The sequence below is a fragment of the Rattus norvegicus genome, chromosome 18 (genome assembly GCF_036323735.1).
Source record: "Rattus norvegicus strain BN/NHsdMcwi chromosome 18, GRCr8, whole genome shotgun sequence".
Classification (NCBI taxonomy): domain Eukaryota; kingdom Metazoa; phylum Chordata; class Mammalia; order Rodentia; family Muridae; genus Rattus; species Rattus norvegicus.
The window spans coordinates 72,892,638-72,917,709 of NC_086036.1; the positions used below are offsets into that span (position 1 = coordinate 72,892,638).

A 25,072-nucleotide genomic window follows, 5' to 3' on the forward strand; every position below is an offset into this window, starting at 1 on the left:
CATTCGTATGAGTCACTTTAAAGCTTCTTCCCAAACTCAGAAGACTAAATGTTTCTCTCCTGGCTGACAGATGGGCTCTTCTCCCAAATGAATCAGCCCTGGCTGTAGCGTATGATCTCCTAATAGAAATCGGACTGCGAGAGCCGATGGGAGGAAGAACAGCCCTAACCTAAAGTATCTGGCTCTAACGCTCAGAAATGCCCAGCACATAGCTGTCAGTGGGTCTCAGGCGCAGAGCCGGCTCGCTCCGCGGTCTGAGCCTTAGTGTTTGTGCCGTTGACTACTGCGGTGACCCTCCTTGCTGCCTCTCCTCTCCCTACCTCCCTCCTCACATCTGTTTTGAGCTCTAGATGGAAGTCCGTGTCTTACACCTTCCCCCCTTTGAAGTGAAAAGAAAAGCATCCATTCATTTAGACAACATTTGTTTCATACTTGTTATACACCCATGTTTTTAGCGAAGACACTTGGACAGGGTCTGCCTTCATGGAACTTATGTTCTAGTAGGGAACGGATGGCTAGGGTTATTATACCCACAATCCATGAATTCATATGATTTAAGATAGTTAATTTCGTAAAGAAAATAAAGCAGTTTTAAGAAGAAAGATATGCTCACGGAGTGAAAAGGTCAACGAAACTCTGGGCTCGAGGACTGTGGTAGGGAATTAGATTCTCCTTTTTAGACTGAGATAAGTTTTTTTTTTCTTCTATTTTTCTCTCCCCCAAATCCAAGACTGTGTTTCTCTGTGTAGCTCTGGCTGTCTTGGAACTCACTCTGTAGACCAAACTTGTCCTCTAACCCAGATCTGCCTGCCTCTGCCTCCCAAGTGCTGGGATTAAAGGTGTGCACCCCCTACAACCACCACCACCACCACCACCACCACCACCACACACACACACACACACACACACACACACACACACACACACACACACTGATGTAGTTTTAAACAAGGGTATGTTGGATGTGATTTCCTGATAGAATATTATTCTGGCTATTGGGAATGATTTTACTGGAACAATGTAGAGAACAAGGAGAGAGTGGGTCTGGTAGCTTATGTCTATAAAACCAGAACTTGGGAGAGAGAGGCAGGAAAATAGTCTGTCTTGAGTCCAGCTTGGGCTCCACAGTATTTGGGCTCCACCGAGACAGCGGAGGGGTGGTAGGAGAGACTGGAGAGACCGCCCAAAGTTAAGAGTGTTACAGCTCTTGCAGGGCATCCTGGCTCAGTCCCCAGCCCCCAGCTCCCATTGTTGGGTCACAACCACCTGTAACTCCGACTCCAGGTCACCTGACATCCTCCTCTGGGCTTCTACATGCACTTGCTGGGCATCGAGTCCTACAGGCACACAGTACAAAAAACACATCTAAACAAACAAAAACAAGGCAAGAGGCAGACATGGTGGTGCACATGGTTAGGCTGGTAGTTGGGCTGGAGAGATGGCTCAGTGGGTAAGGAATCATGCTGCACTTACAGAGGACCCCAGTCCAGCCAGTGCTACATATTAAGACTCTGTCTCAAAAAACAAGTTGGGGTTTCTATTGTTTTGCTAAAGCACTAGGACTTTTGCAGTTTAGGGAGGGAAAGGTTTATTTCCTCTTGCAGCTTGTGTGTGTAGTCTATCATCCGGGGAATTCAGGGCAGGAACTCGGGAGAGGCTACGCCTACTGGCTTGATTCTCATGCCTTGACCATCTGCCCAGAATGGGCACCATGCACGATGGTCTGGGTGGCCCCTCAGCGTCCCCACCCCAATTCACTAACCATGAAACCGCCCCATGGGCTTGCCCACAGGCAAGTCTCACAAAGACATTGTCTCATTTGTGGTTTCCTCTTAGCAGACTTCTCCAGTTTGTGTCAAGTTAACAGAAAACCTACCAGGAAAGACACCTGCCATAAACCTGACAACCTGAGTTTGATCCCAACCCAATTGGTGAGTATTAGTTACTTTTCATTAATTAATTAATTTATTTATTTATTAATTATATATGAGTGCACTGTTGCTGTCTTCAGACACACCAGAAGAGGGCATTAGATCCCATTATAGACGGTTGTGAGCCAACATGTAGTTGCTGGGATTTGAACTCAGGACCTCTGGAAGAGCAGTCAGTGCTCTTAACCACTGAGCCATCTCTCCAGCCCATTAGTTACTTTTCTATTCTTTTTTTTTTTTTAATTCTTTTTTTCGGAGCTGGGGACCAAACCCAGGGCCTTGCGCTTGCTAGGCAAGTGCTCTACCACTGAGCTAAATCCCCAACCCCCTACTTTTCTATTCTTGTGGTGAAACACCACGACCAAGGTGACTCATAGAAGGAAGAGTTTATTTGACTTATGGTTCCAGAAAGACAAGAATCACGGTGGGGAAGAATGGAAGCAAGCATTGGCATGGCAGCAGTGGGGGCACATACACTTGGAGTTTTCGTTCCTACTTGTGTAACTGTTTGGGAAGGATCAGGAGGTGTGGCCTTGTTGGGGGAGGGGCTTTGCGGTTTCAGAAGCTGACACCATTGGAAGTTAGCTCTCTTTGCCTCGAGCTTGTGGATCAGGAAGTAAGATCTCAGCTACTGCTCTAGCTCCACCCCTACTCGCCTGCTACTATGTTCCTGCCCATAGCACTCATTCATTGACTCTCTCTCTGAAACTGTAAGCCCCAAATACACTCTTTTTGTAAGTTACCTTGATCATGATGCCTGGTTATAGCAAAAGAAAGTAACTAAGTAAAAAATTGCACACAAATTTGTGTGTGTGTGTGTGTGTGTGTGTGTGTGTGTGTGTGTGTGTGTGAAGCAGAGGCCGAGGGCTCACAGTGAGCTGCAAACATGAAGCAAAAAAAGAGAGAAAAATAAGATGAGTCTTTAAACTCTCAAATCCGGCCCCATGATGTACTTCCTCCAGGGAGGCCACACCTCCTAAGCCTGTGGTGACCAAGTATTCAAATATCATAGGTAATGGAAGGCATTGAGCATGCATTCAGAGCACCACATGGTAGAAGGGGAACATCTACACCCACAAGTTGTCCTCTAACCTCTACATGTATGCTGTGTTATGTGGCCAGTCACGTCCACACAACATCAATAAAAGTGAAGTGCAAAATTTCAACATACACACATACCAAGGAGGTAGTGCCATGTGGATATTTGTGAGTTTAAGGCCAACTTAGTCAACATGGTTGGTTCCAGACCAGAGCTACACAGTGAGACCCTGCCTTAAAAAATTGCACACAAATTTGTGTGTGTGTGTGTGTGTACTCCACAATATATAGTATGTATTATTCCACATGTTATATATTGTGTAAACCCCAGTCTGACTTACAGATCTTATCCCCTTTCCTCAGTTACTCACTTCTCCACTTTTGATAATTATCTTTCATAATGTATGCTGCTGCTGAAATTCTACCACAAATGTATATGGCCATGGATGTACAGAATTTGCATTGTTTTTAATTTTGCATGGATAGTTGGCAACTCTTTTTTTTTTTTTTTCGGAGCTGGGGACCGAACCCAGGGCCTTGCGCTTGCTAGGCAAGCGCTCTACCACTGAGCTAAATCCCCAACCCATAGTTGGCAACTCTTACAACTTCCTTCCTCCCTCCCTCCGTCCCTCCCTCCCTTCCTTCCTTCCTCCCTCCCTTCTTTCCTTCCTTTGAGACAAGGTCTCACTATGTTGCTCCAGTTGGCCTGGAAACCACATTTGCACCAGGCTGGCTTGGAATTTGCAGTGATCCTGTTGCCTTAGCCTTTCATGTCCTGGAATTAGAGAACCACCATTATACCCAGCCCAGGTTAGCAATGTTTCTGAGATGTGTCCACTCTTCTATATGGTTCTGACCTATTCGTTTTTTTGTTTTATAAATTGCGTTCTTTTCAGGAATCTACTGCATTCTAGCTGACCATTCACTGGATTCATGGGTTTATTGTCATTGTTATCAGCAGCAATGAAGCGCATATTCTTCTGTATATTGCTTTATGTGCTTGTGTATCAATGAGTTCTGTAGGTGAGGGCTGTATTTATTCAGGTCGGAGCCCAAATTCTGATTGGTCCTAGGTGGAGATTATGGTTGTGGGTTTCTTAAGATTAACAAACCTCAGAACATACAGAACATAAGGGTATGTGGTCATCATGGCCCTGCTCTGAGTCAAGTTATTTTTTTCTGTCAACAATATGAAATAGCTGGCAGGCATGGAACAAAATGGCTACAGCTATGCTAGAGGGGTAAGCCTCAATGTGAGATTATATATATATGTATATATATATATGTATATGTATATATATGTATATGTGTGTGTGTATCTAGATATATATGTGTGTGTATACATACACATACATACATGAATGAATATTTTGCCTGGGGAAACGTCAGGTCGACAAACTACAGCCAAGCAGAGGAATCTCTGTTGTGACCTTAGATAACATCTGATGACACTATTAGGCTGTGAGTTGGTGCAACCCAATGGTCTGCTGAGGTAACACATTCCAAAAGGCACCACCTGATAGGCACAGGATGTTAGACTTTAGACCTGCAATATCCCAACCCTTTCCACAATGGATGGTGCTCAAGGCTCATCAGTCCTGGAGATGGAATGCAGGTGGTCAGGTTTGCTGGCCAACGCCCTAGCCCGTTGAGTCATTTAGTCATTCCCTATTATCCCTTCAAAACTACCTGTTTCTTGTTTTGTGTGTTATCACTTCACTCATTGGCTTCTCATTTTTGCATAAAAGCAGATTTACTGTTATCCTATTATGTTACCGAACCTATGCCAAAATTCTATCTTGGTCTAGAATCTAGGTTTGGTTTTTTTTTTTTTTTTTTTTTTTCCGGAGCTGGGGACAGAACCCAGGGCCTTACACTTGCTAGGCAAGCGCTCTACCACTGAGCTAAATCCCCAACCCCTAGAATCTAGGTTTTTAAACTTATAATCTCCATTTTTTTTTTATTTGTCTGCTTGAAGCCGGGTCTTCTTACTAGGCATGTCGGGATGGCTTGGTACTTACGATCTGTCTAAGTCACTTTTCTATTGCTGTGATAAAACGTCATGACCAAAGTAACTTACAGAAGGATAGATTTAACTCATGGCGCTAGAGGGATAAGAGTCCATCACCATCGCAGCTGGGAATTGTAGCAGCTGGCGCTGAGAGCTGAGGGCCCATACCTCAAACCACAGACAGGAAACAGAAAGCAAACTAGGATGCTATATGTCTTTTGAAAGCTAAAAACCACACCCCTATACAAGCTCCATGACATACTTCTTCCAGTAAGGCCAAACCTCCTAACTCCTTACTCAAACAGTACTGGCAACTGGAAGCAAATGTCAAGTACCTGAGGACTGTGGGGTCCATTTCATCTCTCCCTAAAACTGTCCTCTAGCTTCATCCTCAGGGGTGGGGATACTGCAGACCACTATGCCCACAGGCTGTAAATCTATCCATTTTATCATACTGATAAATCAGAGAAAAGGAGGAAATCTACAAGTGAACGCATCCAAGGTATGTAAAAAGAGGCATAGGAAAGATAAATAGGAAGATGACTTATCCCTTATTAAGAACCAATACTCTGCCAGGCAGTGACGGCACGTCTTTAATCCCAGCGCTGAGTAAGAGGAGGCAGGGAGTTGCACCATTCCAGAGGATTAGGAGGTATGGCTTTGTTGGAAGAAGTGTGTCACTGGGGGTGGGTTCTGAGGTTTCAAGTCCTTAGTCTCTCAGCCTATGATCAGGATGTAGCTCTCAGCTATTGCTCCAGCACTGCCTGCGTGCCACCCTGCTCCCTGCTTTGCTCACGGACCAAACTTCCCAAGGTGAAAGCAAGGCCCCACTCAAATGCTTTCTCTTATAACTGTCTGGGCCATGGCGTCTCCACAGCAATATCCCACTGACTAAGACAGAAGTTGGTACCAGGACTGAAGCATTACTGTAACAGGCCAGGGCATGCTGCTTGTTGGTCGAGTGTGGACTTTGGGACTTTACGGGGCTTAATGGGCCATCCTAGAAGGAACATGGAAGACAGTGGTTCTGAGAGCAATGTAGATCATGACCGGCCCACCTCGAGAGGTTTCGGAGGGAAAGAATATTAGCAAGTGGCCTAGAGATCATTCTTGATGTATTTTGACCAAAAAATGCGGCTGTTTTTGCCCTTGTCCTAAAACTCTGCCTGCTGCTAAATTGAGTTTTGGATTAATGGCTTTGGCAGAAAAGATTTTAAGACAGCATAGTACTGACTGTGTCCCGTGGCTTTAGTAACTATTCTTATGCAGATCTACAATGATGAAAAGGGGCAAGCTGGACAGAGACATCCAGGTGTAGTTTGGGAGGAAAAGGAGCACCAGGAAGTGTTATGGAGCTAATCCTGTGCTGAAGGAGATAAACAGTTAAAAAAAAAAAAAAAAAAAAAAAAAAAAGCTTGATGCCAAATGAAATAAAGCGAGTTGTAACCTTGGAGCAAGACCTCACCCAGCTAACCTTCCAACGTGTGGGAAAGAATTAGAGAAAAACTTAAGTAGTAAAGGAAACCGTCAACGACAGAGAGCTGGTGAAAATGTAATTGACGGAGGGGACCAAGCTCCAGCAATCAGAAGAACCTGGCAGTTTCTGCGATGTGGTTATGGCTTTAGAGCCAAGGATGCAAGAAGGGGCTTGTGGACTCTCCCTCCAAGGCTATGGCCTCTCCATCCGAGGCTAAGGAAAGTTGCTGAGGCCAGGTGTGTGGCACGAGTGTCCCTGCATGGAGACCCAGAGAGGCCATTGTGTGAAGCCCTGAAAGTGAAGCCTGGATTGTGTTGGAGGCCCCAAAATAACTGCAGATGCCAGAGTAGTGGATATCTGCCAAGGAGAGCTAACAGGGTGGGAATCAGCCTGAGAGGAAGACGTGTTATAGTCAACAAGGCTGAAAGGAGCCGGAGAGCTGAAGAACACTTTACATAGGACATGGAGATGCAGAATTTGGAGTTTGCTGGGTTTTGGTTTTGCTTTGGTCCAGTATTTCCTCACTATGCTCTTTCCTCCCTTTTGGAATGGTGATACCTATCCTGTACCATTGTGTATTGGAAGTAGGAGATCTGATTTTGATCTTACAGGGGTTTTCAATAAGAGATACCTTGATTCTCAGAAGATACTTTGAACTTTTTTTTTTGAGGCTGTGATAGACTATGGGGACTATGAAGGTCAGTGAAAAGAATATGATGGTTTGAATAACTCCCATATGCTTTTATATTTGAATGCTTAGTGTCTAGAAGTGACACTATTTGAAAGGATTAGAAGGATTAGGAAGTGTAGCCTTCTCAGAGGAAGTGTGTTGGTGAGATTAGGCTTCCAGATTTCAAAAGCCCACACCCAGGTTTCTCAATCTGGATCAGGTTGTAGCTCTTAGCTACTGCTTCAGCACCTGACTGCATACTGCTTTGCTCCCCACCATAATTGGACCAAAACTGTTGAAGTTGTAAGCAAGATCCCAATTAAATGCTTTCTCTTATAATAGTTGTCTTGGCCAAAGTGTTTCTCTTCACAGCAATACCAATCACTGTGACTAAGAAGTGGCACAGTGACTAAGACTCGGCGTTTTGTTTTTAAACTTAATTTGAGTCAACTGTCCACATCCCACTCATTAAAGTTCAATTACTTATTACACATGTATACCTTACTTCAGTTAGCTCTTGGGTAAAAGTTTAATGAGAGGCATTCTAGCGCTTAGGTGTTTTGGGGGGTGGTGTGGGGGGAAGGGATGGAGGCCAGGGACTAACAGAGTCTAGCTCAGAGCTTACTACTGAACTATGGCCTAACCTTATCAAGGCATTTGATTAGTATGTTGGAAGATCCTCGTGAGCTAGTTAGAACCGACAGATATATAGAGTAGGAATTCTTTGCCCATGGATCCAACACTTTAAAACTCATACAAGTGCAATGTTCTCAGAATGACTGTAACTGGAAAAAAGACCTTAGGTAAGAGCAATATTAAACAGGGGTTCCATCAGTCTTATCAATGAAATCTGAACTGTGTGTGCCCAGTCAGTTTGACTCTGCATTGTCTGTCACGTTTGTTTTTTGTTTCATTCTCACACTGTACTCCAGGGTGGCCTCCACCTGGCTCATAACAACCTGATCCTCCTGCTTCAACCCCCCAAGTTCAAGTATCCGGCTTATTTCTTCTTTTCATTTTTTTTTTTTTTCCGGAGCTGGGGACCGAACCCAGGGCCTTGCGCTCGCTAGGCAAGCGCTCTACCGCTGAGCTAAATCCCCAACCCCTCTTTTCATTTTTTTAACCGAGTCTGGGAATATCAGCAATCCTCCTTCTGTCTCTCATCTCATTTTTTTCTGCAGCTATCAGAATTTCCTGACTTTCCAATTTCATCAGGGTTCTCTGGGGTGCTCTTACTTCACTTTTCTCCTAATCTCACCCACAATCATTTCAACTTTGCTGTCCAGGCCATTGGTAGTCCGTTCAAGGTCAGGAAAAATATCAGGCGAGGTGAAAAGTTAAGACATAAACTAAAAGGTCTTATCCAACTGGGCGTGGTGGCACACACTTTAATCCCGGCACTCAAAAGACTCAAGAGGCAGGTGAATCTCTCGGATTCAAAATTGGTCCACAAAAGAGTTCCAAGCTAGCTTGGGTTACATAGAGACTCCCTATCTCAACAAAAACACATTAAAAAAAATTCGTAACCGCGATCACCATTAGCCTGGAACAACGGTTTCCCCATCACCCATACTTGTATTATCCAACCACAGCTACTCTGGGGATGGCCCTGAGGCTGCTTCCTCTGTTCTCAGCCACCTTGGGTAGAGCACAGTGAGATTTCCGTGAGTCCTGTCAACTCTCTTCTCTTGGCCACTTCCTCAGCCAAGGCCGTCCTCCAAGTCCGGGGAGAACGCCACAGTTCCGGTAAGAGCCTCAGTAGCAGCCTGCGCTCCGGTGCAGGGAACAGGGAGCAGGGGCAGGAAGCGACGAGCAGGACTGGGCTCAGCAGGGACAGGCCACCACCGGAAGCGCGTGGGGGGCGCTCGGGCGGAAGACCGCGCGCGGTGGGCTGGGGGCGCCGCGAAGGGCGGGGCCTGTGCGCGCCGGGGGCGGGGCTCCCGCTCAGGTCACGTGAGGGGCCCGGTGGAGGTGGTGGAGGTGGTGGCGCGGCGGCGGCGGCGGCCGCGGCGTCTAGAGCGGCGCCCAGTGCAGGATGTTGCAGGAGACGGCGGCGGTGTCGTTGGCGGTAGCGGGCGGAGGAGCGGTGACGGCTGAGGCGCCCGCGGGCGGGATAAAATGGCGGATTTCGAGGAGTTGAGGGTGAGCGTCGCGGGGGGAGCGGAGGCCGCAGGGCGGGGGGAGGGGAGGCGGGAGCAGCGCGGCGCCGCCGGGGCGTGCGGCCGGTTGGCGGAGCCGTGTCGTCGGGCGCTGCGCGAGGAGGGACAGCGCGGGCGAGGGCGGGCGGATGGCCCGGGCGGCGGGCCGCACACCTGGCGGGCTGGACTCGGCCGGGCGCGTGCAGCGGCGTTCGCCTCAGCGGTGGCGACCCCGGAGCACTGTGTGAAAGACCGACCGCCTTCGGAAACGCGAAGTTGTGTTTAGGAATTTTCCTGTCCCCGCTGTGGTCTAGGCAGGTCTGTCACGAGATGAGGCCCCTTCTTCCCACCAGCGCTTTCTCCCTCAGCGTGGGGAGAAGCGCGGTCTTTTGGGAACACCGCCTTCCGTAGTCCGCCTTAGACCCAGGGACTTGGTTTGTAACCATGGTAAGAAATCTTCAAAGTCCGTGTTGTCACGTATGTAGTTTGTGCTCTCGAGGAGAAACTGTTTCTTAGCATGAGAACAAGCTCGTAACTTTATTGTTGGTACCTTTGTAGTCGGGGTCTAACGTAGAGGCTAGACAGATCATCTCACAGAAACCATATCCCAAACTAAACCAGGTATAGTGAGCTGCATTGAAGGCCGAATTACTGACGACATATGTGGGATGTTTACAGATAGAAACCGTGTGTGTGTGTGTGTGTGTGTGTGTTTTAAAGTGGAGACAAAGTATGGATTTGAAGTTAAATGAACTTGCAACCAGTTGAGGTAACCCAGCCATGTTTGGCGTTTGGGTTACTTTAATCTGTTCTGCTTTCTAAAGACCATTATTGTTTGTGGGAAAAGGATGTTGGCTGGCTGGACACCAACAAAAGAGTGAATGTGAAAGCTCGCTTAGGGCCTACCATTTTCCCTCCTGTTTCAGGAAAAGATGATTTTTCCCAATAAAAATTATACCGATGCATGTTGTATCCCTTATCAGTTTATACAGAGAACCATGACTGAAAAGGATATTTGCACTATATCGGTCTTAAGTGTTTATTGGAGCTCTTGAAACAATCAGGCCTGAGCCTCACTTCAGTAAACTGAACACTGGAGGTATTTTTACATGCAGTATTACCTTAACTTTTGCACAGTAACAGATGTATATTTCCTCTCCCAAGGAAGGTAGCTTTTTTTTTTTAATTTGGTTGGTGAAAACCTTTGTAGGGCTTGTATTAGACTTTTAGAAACGTTGCTGGTTAAAGAGAAGAATTAATCTTAACCACATAGGGTGGGAAAGGACATCAGTACTCAGATTGGAGTGAAACCAGGACCTCAAAAGGACCTTTCTGCTTTCTCTGTTTTGATTTGTGGCTCAGCCTCATTTTCTCATCCCTAAATCATCTGGGTTTTGCATCTCTTTGTGCTTGGTAAAAGGTAATGTTGTTGGCTTCCCCATTCATAGTTAAGTGACCAACAGAGACTTGACCTCAGAGTTTCCAGAGGGAGGGAGGGAAGGCAGGCAGGCAGGCAGGCAGGCAGGCAGGCAGGCTGAGTAGATGCTGGGAGAATTACCCACTATGTTTTGCTTAGGGCAGACTCATGTTAGTTTAAATTTAAAGAACTTTATCCCAGTCTGAGTACAGGAAGTGATGATGACATATACTCATTTTAATATCACCTTATTACATGCCAAACTCTGCTTCAGATACTTCACATATACATTGCTAGTCTCCTAATTCTGTAAAGAAAATGAACATAGACAAACTTTCATCTAGATTATAGTTTGAGAGAGGAAATCTTAAAATTTTAAACACTAGTTACTTGATTTCAGAGTCTTGAGTTCTTGAATCCATGTTAGATTTCATTGTTCAAGTGCCTTTGGGACTAGGTGGGATTCCTAATTACTCTATTTATAGACTAAATTAAATGATAAATACTATCTTTTTGTATCATAAAAGTGGAAGAAAAATAGAACAGTGGACCCTCCTCCAAAAAAACCCAAAAAACAAAACCCCACAGAAAACAAACAATCCAAACCAATGCCAAAAAACTATAATCAGAAAGAAAGAGAAGGGGAAGAAATATCCTGGACACTCAGAATGATGGTTTCTGGTACAGATTATATTCAGATGATCCCAGTGACAGTTAATTCAATATAGAATCAGAAATTATGGACATTAGATTTTTGGTTATCTTGGCAGTGGAAGAAATGGTAGACGAATTCTCGGATACTATAATTTAAGCTGTTGAGGATCAGTCTGTTGAGTAGTCAGCATGTCCCTGGTGCTGTCTGCTCTAGAGGGATCTTTTGGAGAAAGATCATCCCCTCATTGCGGTTTAGTTATGTTCTTTCACTTTTTAGGCTTGGTGGGGTGGGGAAGGGAGGTGTCATTTGATAAGCGTGGTGGTTTGAATAGGTATGGCCTCCATAAGATTCATGTATTTGAGTGCTTGGCCTATAGGGAGTTTAGGAGGTGTGACTTTGTTGGAGTAGATGTGACCTTGTTGGAGGAAGTGTGTCATTGTTGGGGCAAGCTCTGAGGTCTTCTATGCTCAGGTTCCACCCAGTATGGAACACAGGCTCCTCTTGGCTGTCTTCAGATCAAGATGATGTTGGCTCCTCCAGCACCATGTCTGCCTGGATGCTGCCATGCTTCCCACCATGATGATGATGGACTATATTTCTGAGACTGCAAGCCAGTCCCAATTAAATGTTTTACTTTGTAAGAGTTGTCTTTGTCATGGTGTCTCATTCATCAGTGGAACCCTAACTAAGAAGACAAGTTGGTACCAGGGACTGGGGTATTGCTGTGATAGGCCTGATCATTTTTTGTTTGGAGAAATGTGGGTTTTGAAATCTTGGATTAAGAAAAGTGTGGGATGCTCTAAGTGGGACTTAATAGGTCATACAAATAGATCCATGGAAGACATTTGTGCCGGGGCGATTCGAACACGGGGGCCTGGCTCATGAGGTTTCAGGGAAGAATTTTGGTATGTTGCCTAAAGATTGTTTTTGTGCTATTTTGGTGAAGAATGTGGCTGCTTTTTGCCCTTGTCTGAAGTCTGCCTGAGGCTAAGGAGAAGAGATTTAGATTAATTTCATTGGTAAAGGAAAATCTCAAAACAGCCTAGTACAAACTTTGTACTGTTGTTCTCTCCCCTTCATCGCCCTTCCCCCTCGCCCACCCTCTATTTTCTGGTTTTTTTTTTTTTTTTTCTTCCCTCAGTGTAACCAGCCCTGGCTGTCCTCTCCTGGACTTGCTTTGTAGACTAGGCTGGTCTTAAACTCAAAGAGATCTGCCTGCCTCTGCCTCCTGAGTGCTGGGGTTAAAGATATGTGCCACCAAGCCCAGGTCTGTGGCACATATCCTTAAGAAGAGCCTCTTAAGAAGAGCCTTTTGATCAGACATAGCAAGCTGAGAAAGAAAAATACAAAATGTATGGTTCAAGGATTAAAAGGGCATCAGGAAATGGAATGGAACTAAATTTTGTGTTCAAGGAGATAACACATTAATGATATTAGTTGAAATTAAGGGAATGGTGACCTCAGGCAAAATTCCATCCAGCTAAGCTTCCGTCTTGTGAAAAGAATGTTTCCCAAGGGACATTTCCACCTATTATAAATTTACAAATGTTTGCAGTTGTGTGAGGGATAGTTATATCATGTTAAACACTATTATGACTTGGTTATTTTCATCTGTATATAAGAAGATACGATTATATGTTGTCAGGTGGATTGTGTTGGCTATTTTCAGTTGTCAATTTGACTATCTGGAATGAACTACAGTCTAGATATCAAGGGCATATCTAATCTTGAACTTGGAAGACCCAGGGTTTTGATGAGGATCATGAGGCAGAATGACACAAGCTTTTAATTCAGATCTTGAGGCATAGTGGCGATGCTTATTAAATTCTATAATGGAAAGGAATTAAAGAAAAGTTTAGGCCCAAGTGTGGTGGTACACATTTTTAATCCTAGCACTTAAGAGACAGGCATTCAGATTTCTGAGTTCAAGGCCAGCCTGGTCTACAGAGCAAGTTCTAGAACAGCCAAGCTTAGGCATTGAAGGAAACCGGGGAAAACAGAAAGTTGTTCAGTCTGTAATTGAACAAGGGAGCCCATGTTCCAGGCCCACCAAGCAACCGAATTTGGTAGCTTTGGCCACGTGGTTCTGGCTTTAGAGTTAAGAAACATCCTTCTGCAACCAAGGAAAGTTGCTGAGGCCACGTGTGTGGCAGGAGTGCCCCTTCATGGAGGCCCAGAGAAGCCATTGTGTGAAGCTGTGAAAGTGAAGCCTGGATTACCTTTTGAGACCTTCAGATGTTGGAGATGCCAGAATTGTGGGATACCTGTCAAGGAAACTGCTAACAGGCAGTGGAACCAGCACGAGAGAAAGAAGTGTGTTGTAGTCAACAAAGCTGAAAGGAGATGAAGATCTGAAGAATGTGTTGACATCAGACATGGAGATGCAGATGGAGTTTGTCCAGCTGGTTTCAGTCTTGCTTCCCTTAAGTATTTGTCCTGGAACAGTAATGTATATCCTGTGCCATGATACATTGGAAGTATGGGATCTGTTTTTTTATTTTTACTTTATAGGGGTTACAGTTAAGCGATTGCATAAATCTCTGAAGAGACTTTGAACTCTTAAACCTGTTTGAGACTGATAGACTATGGGGACTTTCAAAGTTGGACTAAATGTATTTTGCATTATGTGGGTACAAGCCTATGGGGGATAGGAGTGGAATGTGGTGATTTGAATAGATTCATGTATTTGAATGCTTGGCCCATACGGAATGGCACTATTAGGTCTGGCACTGTTGGAGTAGGTGTGGTCTTGTTGGAGGAAGTGTGTCACTGTGGGTGTGGACATTGAGGTTTCCTAGGCTTAGGCTCCACCCAGTATGGAATATAGTCTCCTTCTGGCTACTTTCAGATCAAGCTGTGGAACTCTTGGCTCCTCTAGCACCATGTCTGCCTGGACGCTTCTTTCTCGGTGCTTTCCACTGTGATGATAAGGACTGAACCTCTGAACCTGTAAGCCAGCCCCAATGTCCTTTATAAGAGTTGCCTTGGCTGTAGTGTCTCTTCACAGCACTGGAAACCCTGAGACAAAAAAGCACCTGTAGAACCTTAAGGTGTTGCTCAATAAGATTTTTTTTTTTTCTTCAAGACTATGTGAGCAACTCACAGAGAGACACTGGCCACATACTATGGCTGCTCTGTGTTTTACCTTTAGGTCCCAAGTGACTACTAGATTACTAGTCTTGCTTTCTTCATTCTTGTAAAAGAATATGATGCGTCTGGAGCTTTGGTCAGAATCCACTTGACTGTCCATTTCTAGGGTATTGGAATCATGGTACAAATTTGATTTTGGAAGCCATTCTAATGGGTTGAAGGAAAGGAAGGGGGGAATTCTTTTTTTTTTTTTTTTTTTTCTTTTTTTTTTTCGGAGCTGGGGACCTAACCCAGGGCCTTGCGCTTGCTAGGCAAGCGCTCTACCATTGAGCTAAATCCCCAACCCCAGAAGGGGGGAATTCTTTAAGAAAGAAGGTGGCCTGTGTAGTCAAAGGTGATTATAATAGTATGGTTTGTATAAGAAGCTTTCCAGGGAAATAATTTGGTTTCCTAGATGCTTAACTTGTTAGATGTGAATTAACTTGCTACAAGATTGTTTTAGCTTCTGTTTTATTGCTCTGAAGAACCACAATGATCAAGGCAACACTTATAGAAGAAAACTTTTAATTTGGGAGCATGCTTGTAGTTTGAGACGGTTATCTCATCTTCATGGCTATGGGAAGCAAACAGGCATAGGTTAGAGCAGTAGCTAAGGTGGTGGTTCTCAACCTTTGCAAGTAGTGTTGTGACCCTTTATACAGTTCTTCATGTTGTGGTGACCCCCAGCCATAAGACTATTTTCTTTCTTTTTTTTTAATGATTTATTTATTTATTGTATGTGAGTACACTGTTGCTGTCTTCAGACACACCAGAAGAGGGCATTGGATCCCATTACAGATGGTTGTGAGCCACCATGTGGTTGTGGGAATTGAACTCAGGACCTCTGGAGGAGCAGTCAGTGCTCTTAACCACTGAGCCATCTCTCCAGCCCGATTTCAGTGCTACTTTATTACTACTTTTGCTATTGTTAGAATCTTAAATATCTCAGTTTTTCTGATGGTCTAAGGTATCCCTATGTAAAGGTCTTTCGAGCCCCAGGTTGAGAACCATTAAAGCTTTATATCCTGAGCCACAGTCAACAGGAAGATACGTGGGCCTGGTCTGGACTTTTGAAATCTTAGGTACTATTAGGATAGAGGAAGAATGAGAGGCTAATGAGATGTCGAAGTTCTAAGTCCTCATCTCCCTCCACCAAACCACTACACAGGGGAAACACTAATGTACGTGCTGTATGACAGAATCCATGGTGTTTTCAGTGCTATTAGGAAAAACAGCCTCCTAATAATACTTTGTTTAAATTGTCTATGAAGGCATGCCAAAGTGATATGTTAATTTAAAATGAAATTTTTATAAAACGACAATTTCCAGTTGTCAATGAACCATGATATTCTGGGTAGTAGTAGGTACTTTTGTGTTTGTTTGCTTTGTAGGTCTGTATGTTCCCTCCAGTAAACATGAATTAACTTTTCTGATGATGAAATGGCAGATTCCCGACATATCATCTGAACATATTCCTCAACATTTTTGCTTTTGTTTCCGTGGGTTTGATGTCTCTGTCTCTATCCCCCCCCCCCCCTTTGGTTTTCCAAAATACAGTTTCTTAGTGTAACAGTCTTAGCTGTCCTGGAACTACAGAAATTCACTGCCTCTGCCTTTTGAGTGCTGGAATTAATGGTGTATGCCAATATGCCTGGTTTGATGTTTGCTTTTTTAGTTAGTTTTAAATTGAGATAATTTAAATACTGTAAAATTAAGCCACTGAAAGTATCGAATATGGTGCTCTTTTAGACTATTCACAAAGTCACATTAGTGTCATCACTGTCTAATTCAGGGACAGTTTTATTATTCCAAAAAAAGTCATATGCAGTAGTTCCTCAGGCCATAGCACCTACTCTGTCTGTGGGTTTGCCTGTCATGAGCATTTCTTTCTTTCTTTTTTTTTTTTTTCGGTGCTGGGGGCTGAACCCAGCCTTGTGCTTGCTAGGCAAGCGCTCTACCTCTGAGCTAAATCCCCAACCCTGAGCATTTCTTATCAATGGAATCATACAACACTACTGGCCTTTTATGTCTGGCTCATTTTCATTTAGCATAATGTCCTCTGGATTCATTTGTGTTGTAGCAAATACCAGTAATCTGTTTCTTCTTGTTCCGTTGTGTGAATGTATTGTTTGGCATTGAGTTATTTTTACTTAATGGCTAGTACCAGTGTTAACTACATGAGCATAAGTTTTATTTGGACATAGGCTTTCAGTTCTCTTGAGTCCATATTTAGGAATGGAATTGATGCATAATCTTCTATGGTTAACTTTTATTTATTTCTTTAATGCACTGTCTCGTGTAGTAGCACAGGCTGGTCTTAAACTCTCTGGTCCTCTTGCCTCTAATTCCTGAGTATTGAGATTACAGGCATGGTCTGCCACTTTTGGCTTCTTTTCTTTCCTTTCCCCTCAGATATGGAATTATACTCAAGTATCACCTAACATCAGTCACTTTCTGATAAGTATATTGACAGGTAATTTCAGTTTTGTGCAGTTATCATAGGGTGTTGTTGTTTGGGCTATATCTGTTTATCTTTCTTTCTTTCTTAAAATATTGTTCTGTTTTATTTATGTGTTTGTGTGTTTTACCTGCATGTATATCTGAACTCACAGACACTAGAAGATGGCATCAGAGCCTTTGGAACTAGAGTTACAGGTAGTTTGTTTTTTTCTTTTTAAAGATTTATTCATTTATTATATATAAGTACACTGTAGCTGTCTTCAGACACACCAGAAGAGGGCACCAGATCTCTTTACAGATGGTTGTGAGCCACCATGTGGTTGCTGGGAATTGAACTCAGGACCTCTGGAAGAGCAGTCGGGGCTCTTAACCGCTGAGCCATCTCTCCAGCCCAAGTTACAGGTAGTTGTAAGCCACCATGTAGGGTCTGGGAATTGGACCTATGTCTTTTGGAACAGCAGACAGTGCTTTTAATCATTGAAGCATCTCTTCAGATCCCTTCCCTCCCTCCCTCCCTCCCTCCCTCCCTCCCTCCCTCCCTCCCTCCCTTCCTGGTACAGTCACATGTAGCTTGGACACTGTAGCTGAAGATACTTCTGAGCTCCTGATCTTATAGGTGTGTGTGACCACATTTGGCTTTATAGAATGTATTTACATAAATTTAGGTGGGATAGTCTAATACATAGTTATATAGTTGGGCTGTATGTCAAGTATTTACATATGCTATATGCAATAGTCTGTTGCTCCTAAGGCCATGGACAAAATAACAATTCAATTAAATCAAGCATAAAAGAAAATGAAGTAATAGAAAAACTGTTGATGAGGCTGCTTGCAGGTATAACAGGATGTGTTGTTTGCAGTAAACTTCCTTTTTTAAAGTCTATTTATTTTATGTGTATGGGTGTTTTGTCTGTGTACCACTTGTGGGTATAGTGCTTGAGGAGGTCAGAAGAGTTAAATCCCCTAGGACTGGAGTTAGAGGGGTTGTGAGCCACCATGTGGGATGCTAGGAATCAAACTGGGGTCTCTCAGTGTTCTCAATTGTTAAGTCTTCTCTCCAGTGCCCTATTGGTTTTTGTTTGCCTGAACAGTGTAGTATGACAACTCTTTTTTTTTTTTTTTTTTTGGTTCTTTTTTTCGGAGCTGGGGATCGAACCCAGGGCCTTGCGCTTCCTAGGCAAGTGCTCTACCACTGAGCTAAATCCCCAACCCCACATGACAACTCTTTATATAGCATTTATGTTTTATTAGGGATAATTTTTTCAGGACTTGTAGGTGACATGAAAGTTTTGTTTGCAATACTCAATTTGTATCCTTTATGTAAAGAGACTTATTGATTCTACTGTGAGGCCTCACTAACCCTCAATTACTTTGATAAAGTAAATAATAGATGTTAATGTCATCCTGTTTCTAAATAGATGTGCTCATTTGTTTGTTTAGCTCAGAAGGGGAGAATTACTCTTTAAACAGCGTGGTCAATCCCTGCGGGATACAGAATTGCAAGTGTCTTCTGGCATTATAGTGATTCCTTGTGTTTTGGTTTTGTGAAATGCATGCATGCATGAGTGTGGTGGTGGCACAGCCTTTAATCAGCACTCAGGAGGTACACAGACAAGGCGATCTCTGAGTTTGACCCTAGCCTGGTCTACGTACTGAATTCCATGTTAGGGAGTAACAAACAACAAAAACAAACTCCTACATTTTGTTAATTCTTGCCATCTAACATTGTAATCTTCAGTTGTTTAGGTCTTTTACAGTGCTTTTCTGTGTTTTACAGTTTTAAATTAAACTGTTGTAAAAAATTAGCTTTTGGGGTTGGGGATTTAGCTCAGTGGTAGAGCGCTTGCCTAGGAAGCGCAAGGCCCTGGGTTCGGTCCCCAGCTCCGAAAAAAAAGAACCAAAAAAAAAAAAAAAATTAGCTTTAGTTCTAGGTTTATTATTTTGTCTTTAAAAATTTTTTTTAGGGCTGGAGAGATGGCTCAGCGGTTAAGAGCACCCGACTGCTCTTCCAGAGGTTATGAGTTCAATTCCCAGCAACCACATGGTGGCTCACAACCATCTGTAAAGAGATCCGATGTCCTCTTCTGGTGTATCTGAAGACAGCTACAGTGTGTACTTACATATAATAAATAAATAAAAACCTTTAAAAAAATTTTTTTTTTACCTTTGATTAGACTTTGTGTAGCCATTTTTTTTAATGATTAATTTTTGTATAGGAGTATACTGTCTTCAGATAAACCAGAAAAGGGCATTGGATCCCATTACAGATGGTTGTGGACCACCATGTGGTTGCTGGGAATTAAACTCAGGACCTCTGGAAGAGCAGTCAGTGCTCCTAACCACTGAGCCATCTCTCCAGCCCTTCTCTACTTCTCTGATCATTATGCTTGCCCCCTTTCTCGCTTTTCTTGCTTTAATGTGTGCTGGCTAAGAACTCCAGTCTGAATGGAAGCTGTGAAGGGGTTGGGGGCACATCTTGAGATTGTTTCTGATTTTAAGAGCGTACTTTCAAAGTTTTACAGTTAAGTATGATGTTTGCTATAGGCTTATTATAGGTAATCTTTTCAAGTTAATGTTTCTAGGTTTGCTAATTATTTAAAATCATGAATGATACTGAATTTTAGTAAAGGCCTTTCCTATGTCTTTTGAAAAACCACTCTTTTGTAATCATTTTAGCATTATAGATGGGTATATTATTTCCAAACTAATTTTGTATTCAAAGTACAAATTTCATTTTGGTTATAGAATATGCCTTCCCTCTTCTAGAAAAGATCACATGACATTAGAATAACGTGTTTCATAAATATCTAATACAGTCTGCTGTACAATTGTTGTTTTCATTGATGACCAGTTTTCAGCCAATTGTTGCAGTTATTTTGTTTATAATTGTAATTTTCACCCCCACCCCAGAAATTTGTTCAGTTTCTTTTTCTTTTTTCTTCCCTCCCTCCCTCCTTCCCTTCCTCCCTCCTTCCCTCCTTCCCTCCCTCCCTCCCTCCCTTCTTCCCTTCTTCCCTCCCTCCCTCCCTCCCTCCCTCCCTCCCTCCCTCCCTCCCTCCCTTCCTTCCTTCCTTCCTTCCTTCCTTCATCTCCTTTTAAAAGTACCCTTATTATTTAAGCTTGTCGACTGCCCTGGCAGCAGTGACTTTTAATCCCAGCATTTGGGATCCAAAGGCAGGCAGATCTCTGAGTTTGAGGCCAGTCCAGTCCAGTCTGCTCTACAGAGAGTTCTAGGATAGCCAGGCCTCTACAGAGAATCCCTGAGTCTTTTTTTTTTTTTTTTTTTTAAGCTTGGGAACTTTTTAAGCCTTTTCAGAATATTGTTTTTGACTTTATGTTCTCTGAACGTATTGTTCTTCACCCCTGGTTTCTTATGTTGAGTGTCTTGTCATTATTTTTCAGTATTTTATTATGTAAACATTTAAGACATTAAGACATGTAAACATTAAGGATGTCGTGTGTGTGTCTGTCTGTCTGTCTGTCTGTCTGTCTGAGTAGGTACACATGTGCATGTGTTTGGAGGGCAGAGGATGAGTATCTTCCTTAGTTGCTTTCTACAGTACTCTTTGAGATTATATCTCATTGAATGTGGAGCTTACCTGTTTGGCAGCATTGAGCTGCAGGGATCCCCTGTCCTCACCTCCCCAGCACTGAGATTACAGGTCTGTGCTCTGGTACCCGACTTTTTTTGTAGATGCTGGGAATCCGAACTCAATTTCTCATGCTTGTGCCAGGAGGACTTTTACTGAGTAACTGAGCCGTTTTGCACATGAATGAATGTATGTATGTATTCCCGCACGTATGTCCTTCCCTTCTTCCCTCCCTCCCTCTCTCCCTCATCTCACAAACCTGTCTGTCCATCCATCCACCCATCTATGTAATGTGTATGGATGTTTTATATGCGTGTATATCTGCACATTTGTGCTTAGTATCCATGGAAGCCAGAAGAGGACATCAGATTTGCTAGAACTAGAAGTAGGATTACAGATGGTTGTGAGCCACTGTGTAGGTGCTGGAAATTGAACCTGGGTTCTGTGCAAGAGCAGCAAGTGTTCTTAACCACTAAACCATCCTTCTAGCCATCATGAACTCCTGCTCTCCCTTCCCCCAAAGTATTTTTGAGGCAGGATCTTTTCTTTTTTTCTTTTTTTTTTTTCGGAGCTGGGGACCGAACTCAGGGTCTTGCGGTTGCTAGGCAAGTGCTCTACCACTGAGCTAAATCCCCAACCCCGAGGCAGGATCTTTTATACAGCCCAGGCTGGTCTTAACCTCACTTCTGCTCTGGCCTCTTGAATGCTGGGGTTACAGGTGTGTGCCACACTTGGCTTTTAAATTTGGTTATTGATTTGTAATTGCACTATGCTGGTGACCATGGTCTATGTAATAACAATTCTTTTGAATTTGTTGAAATTATATGTAGTTAATTAAAAAAAAACCTCTTTCCCTTCCTCCTTCACCCCCAGTGGTAAAGATTGATTCCAGGGCTTTGCACATGCTAGGGGTATCTGTAACTAAGCTCTATATCCAGTCCCTCATGCTTTGAGGCAGACTTTTGTTTTATTTCTTATGGTGGTCTGAAATTGCAGTCCCTTACTTTTAACTTTCTAAGTGCTGGGATTACAGGCAGGCACTGCCATTAGCCAGGTGCCCAAATGGTCACTTTAAAAACACTTGTTAGTATCAAGACAAAATACATACTTTCATTTTGTCTTATTGCTCTGATAAAACACCGTGACAAAGGCAGTTTATAGAAGGGAGAGTTTATTGGGGTCTTGTTATGGTAAGATTAAAAAAGAACGTTTTCTATCAGTTCCCGAGATCCGCTCACTCCGTCGGCTACTCTGCCATCTCTTTCACACACTGTCCTCTTTAGCCTGGTAAATCAAAGTTCTGGAATCTTGTGATTTAACAATTAGATTTACATGTTAAATTCTCAATCCACAATTCCTAATTCACTGCCAATTGATAAAGATATAAACTGCCCACCTAGACAAGATAAAATCAACCTCGTTCACCTAAATCTGAACCATGCCCCTCTGTGGACTCCATCTTGATCTCCCTCCTTCCTCCTCACTTCAGCCTTACAAAAACTTTGTCCCCATTTCATTCTCTACTGTCCAATCATGTATCGCCTTGTCATCAACCTATAGGGGCTTATAATTTCAAAGTCAGAGTAAGGGACCATCATAGCAGGCAGTAACATCGAGAAGAGCAGCAGGCAGGCATGACATAGGGTCAGTAGCTGAGAGCTTAACATCTCGCTTGATCATAAATATAAGGTAGAGTGAGCTAACTGGGAATGACTACCTGCTAGTTAATTATGTGGTTCATATCTTGATTTTAATTTTTTTTCTTAGATCTATTTTATGTGTATGAGTATTTTACCTATATGTGTGTACCTGGTGTTCACAGTAGTCAGAAGGTAGTGGATGCTAGGAATCAGGGTCCTCTGCAAGGGTAACAAGTACTTTTAACCACTGAACCATCTCCTCAGCTCTACCTCCCCCAACCTCCTGTGATGGTTTGTATATGCTTGGCCCAGGGAGTGGCACTATTAGAAGGTGTGACCTTGTTGGAGGAAGTTTGTCACTGTGGGGGTGGGCTTGGAGGCCCTCCTCCTAGCTGCCTGAGGATGCTCAGTCTGTTCTTGGCTTCCTTCTGGTGAAGATGTAGAACTCAATTCCTCCTGCACCATGCCTGCCTGGATGCTGCCATGCTGCCATGCTCCTGCCTTGATAATGGACTGAACCTCCTAACCTGTAAGCCAGCCCCAATTAAATGTTGTCCTTTATAAGACTTACATTGGTCATGGTGTCTGTTCACTGCAATAGAACCCTAACTAAGACACTCCCCAAGACCAAGTTATGCCTGTCTTTTCCCAGGATGATTTATTTATGGAACACAATGTCTCGTATGTCTAGGGCTGGCCTTGAATTCGTATGACTAAAGATGATTTTGAATTGCTGATCCTTTTACCCCCACCTCTGGAATGCTGGAATTGCGCACATCAGTCACCAGGCCCAGATTCTGTGCAGTGTTTGGGAATCAACCCTAGGGCTTGGCGCATGGAAACAAGCATTCTACCAATCGAGCTACTTCCTGAGAAAATTCTCTCCCCCTGGAATGGCTTTATTTATTCTTTTTTTTTTTAAATTTTATTTTTTTGCCTGTTCAGTTTTTTCTTAACATTCTATTGTTTTTGTTTTGTTTTTAAATTTAAGGTTATGGTTATTACATGAGTTTGAATCTGTTCTGCTGGGTGATCATCTTACTTGATTTTGAAAATTCCCTCTACGTGTGTGTGTGTGTGTGTGTGTGTGTGTGTGTGTGTGTGTGTGTGTGTATGTGTGTCTACTACAGTGTTTTCTCTGGTTTCTCCTTACATAGGAATCCAGGACTCAAATTAGCCAGTCAGTCTCAATGCATGGTCTGTACATGGAAGCCCAAGGTTGGTAGCAGGAAACATTCTCCGTTGTTTTCAGCTTTACTGATTGAGGCAGGGTCTCATAAAACCTAGTCTGCCAATGTGGCAGCAACCTGAGCAAGGGGCTCTGCCACCACTTTCTGAGTGCCTTTGCTGGTCCCCACACACATACGGAAAGCTCGTTACTGGGAGCCATATCTTCCCAGTCCCAGTGTTGACCTTTCATAGTTAATTCTGAGTGCCATCTGCTCCATAATATGTGAAAAATAAGTTATTCCTTTTTATTGTTAGGTAAATATTAATTGTGGGTATGTATTTAGTGCAATTTTTTTTAGAAGGTTTTGGTTATTATGAATAAAAGTTTTTTGAAGATTCGTTTGTAATTCATGTGTGTGCACACATAAATTCTCATTTCTCTGCCCAGGAGCGTAATTGGTAATTGATGGGTCTTATGGTTGTAAGTTGGCTTTTTTTTTTTTTTAAAGAGCTTGCTAGGGGTTGGGGATTTAGCTCAGTGGTAGAACACTTGCTAGGCAAGTGCAAGGCCCTGGGTTCGGTCCCCAGCTCCGGAAAAAAAAAAAAAAGAAAAGAAAAGAAAAGAACTTGCTAAACTGTTTTCCAGAGTTGCTTGCTTTAGCATTTTACCTTCCTACCAACAATGTATTGACTGATCTAAGTTCTCTGCCTCCTTGCCAGCATTTGGTGTTAACACTGTTTTTCATTTTAGCCATTCTGGTAGCTATCTAAGTGATATGCTAGTGAGGTTTTAATTTGCATTTCCCTGATGGCTAATTATGTTAATTTTCATGTGCCTGTTTGCCTATATATTCTCATTAATGAAATGTCTGTGTGTCATTTGAACCTTTTCTAAATGGATTGTTTCCTCCCCCCCCCCTTTTTTTTTGTTGAACAATAACAGTTTTAAGTATATTCTGGGGGTAGGGAAAAAAGAATATTCTGGATTCTAGTCCTCGATTAGCTTTGTAGTTTGTATGGATTGTATCCAAGCCTGATGAGAAGCCTACCTTTTCATTGTTATGAAGGGTTTTGGTTTTTTTTTTTTGTTGTTGTTGTTGTTGTTGTTGTTGTTGTTTTTGCAAGATGTAACTTTGAATTTTGGTGAAGTCTAGTATGTCATTTTTCTTTTTGTTTCTCGGTTGTATCTAAGTAGTCTTCCTAAACTAGATACTGAAAATCCCCCTTCTGCCTTTAAAGAAAAGAGTTGTCTCTTAAAATACAGAAGTGATTCATTTGAAGCTATGGTTGTCTGATTGCTTCAGCATAATTTATTAAGCTTTTACACCTTTGTCAAATATTATTTGGGCTTATTTGTTAAGGTCTGTTTCTATTTCTGTTTTCTGTTCCATTGAACTACCTGCCTGTCCTTCACCTGACACAACACAATTTTGAATCTTGATTACTGAATCTGTATTGTGAAGCTGGGATAGATTGACTGACTGTGGTTTGTTGCTGAGGGTTGATTGAATACCTTGCCCATGCATACCTGGCTCTGTCACTGAGCTATATCCCCAGCCCTCTGCTCTTTTAAGAGAAAGATTACGGCAGTTCCTCCTTCTTTTGTCTTTTCTATGTATAGTTTAGAATAATATCGGTATGCGTCTACAAAATGTCCTGCTTGAAATTTGGATAGTTAACTGTGTTATCATATATTACAGTTTAGGGAAAGGTGGTTAAGGAAAAACTACATAAAGAGTACATTTG

General features: G+C 43.0%; 1 protein-coding gene across 25 annotated transcripts in view; it reads left to right on the forward strand.

Moving 5' to 3' along the window:
- Positions 1 to 25,072, forward strand: part of Pias2 (protein inhibitor of activated STAT, 2) — a 106,479-nt gene that overhangs the window by 9,630 nt on the left and 71,777 nt on the right. For 13 of the 25 annotated variants that reach the window (XM_039097146.2, XM_039097154.2, XM_063277603.1 and 10 more), the window contains exon 2: positions 1,840 to 1,931. In XM_039097146.2, coding sequence (XP_038953074.2) covers positions 1,840 to 1,931 — 92 coding nt within the window. Of the gene's footprint in view, positions 1 to 1,839; positions 1,932 to 4,599; positions 9,270 to 9,348; positions 9,713 to 25,072 lie in introns of those variants that run through there. The other 12 variants (XM_063277609.1, XM_039097147.2, XM_063277607.1 and 9 more) reach the window with 4 other exon arrangements.